At 39.1% G+C, this 5,415-nt stretch overlaps 1 protein-coding gene and 1 non-coding gene across 2 annotated transcripts in view; both read left to right on the top strand.

Moving 5' to 3' along the window:
- The first annotated feature begins 518 nt into the window (after positions 1–518).
- The window catches only part of LOC106872830 (protein misato homolog 1), a 15,701-nt gene continuing 10,804 nt past the window's right edge, over positions 519–5,415 (top strand). Inside the window, exons 1-2 of the mRNA XM_014919960.2 lie at positions 519–660; positions 5,210–5,299. Of these exons, the coding sequence (XP_014775446.1) occupies positions 577–660; positions 5,210–5,299 (174 nt within the window). The 5' untranslated portion in view covers positions 519–576. The remainder of the gene's footprint in view (positions 661–5,209; positions 5,300–5,415) is intronic.
- On the top strand, positions 1,828–1,900 carry Trnat-ugu (transfer RNA threonine (anticodon UGU)). Its single transcript has one exon. It is a non-coding gene; the product is annotated as a tRNA-Thr (tRNA).

The following is a 5,415-nucleotide window of genomic DNA, read 5'->3' as shown; positions in this document are numbered from 1 at the left end:
CCCACCCCGTTCGCGAGCGCGCATTTTTTTCATATTCGTTTAAAGCAAGTTGTTTTACACCTATTACACTATTAAAAAATTTTTTTTACTTTTGCTCGGGTCAAACCCTTTAGTTTGACCGAAATTTGGATATAATCGTAATCTATATACTCCGAAAGGGATTTGCAAAAAAATTATCTAAAAAGACCCGTTTTTCTAAAAGTTATGAGGAAACAAAGTCGATGGCAGTTGGTGTTGATGCACTTATGTGTAGGTATACCGGTTTCCGAACCAACGGCAGAACCTTCTTGCGAATATGCTAGAAATAGCAGCCAAAATTCTTCATCTCGTGCCCTACCGTCGTAAATAACGAAAAGTACACATTGAATGGATAAAGCAGTTTTAAATATACAACTACAAAGACTGGATGGTTACGGTTAGAAGGCTTTTGATTATATGTTCCGTCGCTCGATCAGGTTTGACCTGGGGTTAAACAAAACAATCGAGGCAGCAGTTGCGGAATAAAATTTAGCAGGTTACTATTTCCTCAGTTATCTCCCTTGATGTTGTTGTTTAATTAATTTGTTTAATTAAAGCATGGCGACAACAACGAGGGAAGTGATCACCCTTCAGCTTGGTCATTATGCTAATTACGTCGGAACACACTGGTGGAATATACAGGTAAGTTCTATCGAATGATCAATCGTTCCCTGATCGATAAAAACCTACTTTGATGAAGCATCGTCACAAAACGGTGCCATTTTAACGTTTTATTCGAAGAAATTAAGAATTTCCGACATAACCACAGTTCGGTGCCCCCACGACTTTGGTGCCTCAGAACTGTCTCAAAAATGCATCTTTTCTATTGGAATTTTACAGAGATACGTTCTTGGGGGTGTAGATTACAATTATGTTGATAACATTAAAAAAACAGTTTTTAAAACATTTTTAATCATTTCCGTGCCTCTTGACATTGGTTCTTTGGCATCGTTATGCCGTTTCTTCATAACTATCTTTAAAATGTATTTCTTGAAATGGCATTTTGCATAGTTATATTTTCGAAAATCAAGATTATAGTCATACTGATAAGATCTAGAAAAATGAAAAATATTTTTCGAGGTGTTTCGATTCTGTTCTGCCTTTCTCTTGCTCCTCTCCCCCCACATCGACTTGGTAACCACGAATTTCCTTTAACTTTTTTTTCCCCTCAGATTTGTATATTCGAAATATCAACCTTACACGGTCTAGATTCTCGCAAACATTTCTGCAAAATAATAATTTGCAAATATGTTTTTTTTTTTTTTTAAATTAGTTATTAAGAAACCATGTCTGCAGTGGAATGTACGGAGAATGTTCTAATAGGCATCGAAAAAAACAAAAATATTCGTCAATGTAGTCGCGAAAGATTCAAACATATCTCTGTAAGTTCTCGTTACAAAAAAATAAGCATTTTCTGAAAGTTCTGAAGAAACAGAATCAGTAGAGGGGGCATGATCCTGTAGTTATATCTCATGTCGCCGCTCCAAGCGTACCTTCTCCTATTAATAATTCCTTTAACATCTCGGATGCTTTATCACAAATATTCTAGTGTCTTGTGTCCCCCTTCTCGCTTTATTTGGCTCCCACGCACCAGGATGTCTGTGGAAGGGTTTAGTTAGACATCGTGCAAAGGTTTGTATGTTGGTCGAACAGACCCTATCATCAAAGGCACTCCAGATGCGACCACCTCGTCAGTTCTTCAGTGTTTCTGTGACTGTCTTGTATATTCTTTCCGGCTGTGATTACAGGGAGGAGACCTGACGCGCTTGTTTGTTAATACTTGACATTTCAAAACGATGTGAACTACATGCCTCCATAGCTCAGTGGTGAGAGCACTGGTCTTGTAAACCAGGGGTCGTGAGTTCGATCCTCACTGGGGGCTTGTAACAGAATTACATTATTTTTTGTTTTGGATTACCCTTGATCTCAGTACACAATTAATTCCTTGTTGTTAAAGTGAAAAGCTGGCAGAATCGTCAGTACACCAGGCAAAATGCCAGGTGGCATTTCGTCTGTCTTTACGTTCTGAGTTCAAATTCTGTTCAGGTCGACTTTACCTTTCATCCTTTCAGGCTGATGAATTAAATACTAGTTGAGCACAGGGACCAATGCAATCGATTTAACCCTTTCCCGAAATTACTGGCCTTGTGCCAAAATTATTATTTTTATGTAAAGTGTAACCAGTTGAGCATGTCCCCTGGTGGCTGACGATATGTGCATCTCTGATCACGAGCAGAAGTAGTTGGGGAGCATCATAGCCATGTGTTGAGAGGAATTCTTTGGGGTTTGAATAATTCACCTTTGGAAACATGGGTGTTTTGTTCAACATCCTTAAACAAACCTTATTCAGGGACCTTTTGAGCGGGATGGGCTACTCGACCTCAAGAAAATTTTGACAGGGCCCCACCTGCAAGGTCATACGCTGTTTATCTTGATATGAGATCACCGTGTCGTGCACATATGGTTGTGATGCATGTGCCTGGTGTACCTGTATCAGACGGGTAGTCATGATGGGTATAATGGGCTTCGTATATTTGTGCCCCAGTGTCACTTTGATGGCATGCACTGCTCTCTCAATAATAATAATAATAATAATAATAATAATAATCCTTTCTACTCAAGGTACAAGGCCTGGAATTTGAGGGGAGGGGACTAGTTGATTTCATTGATGCCCAGTGTGCTCACAGTTCTGCCAGCTCGTTGTCTTAGATACATGTATATATGTGTATGTATATATATATATATATATATATATACTCTTTTACTCTTTTACTTGTTTCAGTCTTTTGACTGTGGCCATGCTGGAGCACCGCCTTTAGTCGAGCAAATCGACCCCAGGATTTATTCTTTCGGTCTCTTTTGCCGAACCGCTAAGTTACAGGGACATAAACACACCAGCATCGGTTGTCAAGTGATGTTGGGGGGACAAACACAGACATACAAACACATACACACATACATATATATATATATACATATATACGACAGGCTTCTTTCAGTTTCCGTCTACCAAATCCACTCACAAGGCATTGGTCGGCCCGAGGCTATAGTAGAAGACACTTGCCCAAGATGCCACGCAGTGGGACTGAACCCAGGACCATGTGGTTGGTAAGCAAGCTACTTACCACACAGCCACTCCTACGCCTATATATATATATTCATATTCATGTGTGTGTGTATTTAACGCTAGCAGTAATAATGTTTAAATCCCCGAATCAATTTCATACATGCCTCATTCACTCTATCCCTTTACAACCAGATTAATTCGACAGACAGTGGAATTAAATGGGATTATCTCACCTCATTTCATTCCATATTATATTCGATTAAGAAACACCTAAAAAAGATAAAAAAGCACCCTCTCTTAATAACCAGTGAAAATGCTTTCCTTGTGTTTGTATTGATTTCAAAATTATGCTGTTAATTCATTTGGTATTGACTTGTCTGAGCTCAACCCTGTATGGTTGCTCAATTTGCTAGAAAGAGCAGCCAAATATCTCTCAAATCAACTCCCCTTCCCCACCATCAACATCTTAACCTTTTGATAACAAACCACTTGGAATTGTCCCTCATTCTATGGTACAAAGATCCTGTTTTACAGGGATCTTGATTAAAAACTCCCATCAAAATCTCATGATAATTTACGTTCCTAATATCAGCTTAATAATAACAAAATGTGATCGATGCCAGGGCCGCCTGACTGGCTCCCGTTCCGGTGGTACATAAAAAGCTCCCACTACACTCTCAGGATGGTTGGCATTTGGAAATAAAGAATTTCATTATCCCCCCCCCCCATCTCTTACTGTAGTCCTCTGGCTTGCCAGCTTCTCTTGAATCATCTATCGCAGTGGTTCCCAAAGTGGGCAGTATTGCCCCCCCCCCTGGGGCGGTAGAAAATTCCAAGGGGGCATTGAAGAAAAGTTGGGTGATAATAGGGTTGCCAAAAGGAGCGATTCTTGTAAAAACCAACAAAATAATGGGTTCATTAGGCTAAGTTTTATTTGTGAAATACAGTTGCTTTGAATTTGCTTCAGAAATGGGTCTATGTTTGTGATGGTTAATTGGGGTGGGGGTGCATGGAAGGAAGCCTAGGTGTCAAGGGAACGGCAGCCTAAAAAAGTTTGGGAACCACTGATCTAACCCATGCCAGCATGGAATACAGAAGTTAAACAACATCTGTAAGATGATGTTGGTGAAGACAATTGGGATGGTGATGATGATGATGATGGCAAAGTCTAGAACACAGCGAAGGGTGAGACACGATTGTCTGGGGATGAGTTGGGTATGGGGGTAGGAGGAAGGGGAGGGGCAGGGGGATCTAAAAATAGATGAAAAGAAATGAAATTCAGAGTTATTGTATCAATAGACATCCAGAGTGATAATGATTGGTAATATTGATCTTAGCCTAGACCTTCATCTCACTCGTTACTTCTAACGATAATTAATTAGACCTTCACTCACTCTCTGTTGGCCTTAATAACATTTAATCCTTTAGTTCACTGGCAGATAACGAGGATTATCCAACAGAGATAATGGCAATCATTTAATTTAAACAGGATAACGATAACGAGGATAATAAAATTATCCAACACTGGTTATATGTCAATTGAATGGACCTCAGTAAATAACTGATACTTTTTTTATTGAGCCCCTGGAGGTTCAGATTTGAATTCCAAACACAATAGTTAAATACTGAGGTTAGCTTTGCCTTTTTTTCTTTTGGGGCTTGATAGAATACAGTACCAGTCAAGTACAGGAGTCAGTGTGAAACTGACCTGCCCCTTCCCTCAAAATTACTGGTCATGGGCACTAAATTTGAAAGGATTATTCATATTATTATTATTATTATTATTATTGCCTTTGCACAGCTTCGAATGTTGGAGATGTGCTACGGTGTCAGCTATTCCCTACCAGTGAACTAAGGTAACACCCCTTATTTTTCAAGCACCTTCTGGAGTATTCAAGCGGTTCCAAGCAGTGCTGTGTTCTGCAAGTGCCCCACCCTTATTGCAGCCCCTATTTCTTCCACATACTTCTCGAGATTTTCGCTCACTGTTCCCAGGGTTCCAACATTTATTGGTACTACTGCTACCTTTTTCATTGACCACAACTGCTTAACCTCCCAAGCTAACCTGTTATTATTATTATTATTATTATTATTATTATTATTATTATTGTTATTATTTTACAGGAGTCCTCTTTTGAGTATGATCCCTCCAAAGTGAGTGGCCCTTCAGAAATCAACCATGATGTTCTGTACCGCGAGGGAAAAAACTTGAACGTAAGATATATTCTAGAAATCATTCCATAACAAACCATGAATATTCCTGTTTGTTTTTTTTCTTCTTTTCTTGTTGTTTTCTTTTACTTTGTATATTTTATTTATTGTTTCACAAC

The sequence above is a fragment of the Octopus bimaculoides genome, chromosome 18 (assembly GCF_001194135.2).
Source record: "Octopus bimaculoides isolate UCB-OBI-ISO-001 chromosome 18, ASM119413v2, whole genome shotgun sequence".
In the NCBI taxonomy this organism is placed as follows: domain Eukaryota; kingdom Metazoa; phylum Mollusca; class Cephalopoda; order Octopoda; family Octopodidae; genus Octopus; species Octopus bimaculoides.
This window is presented reverse-complemented; position numbering and strand designations above follow the sequence as displayed.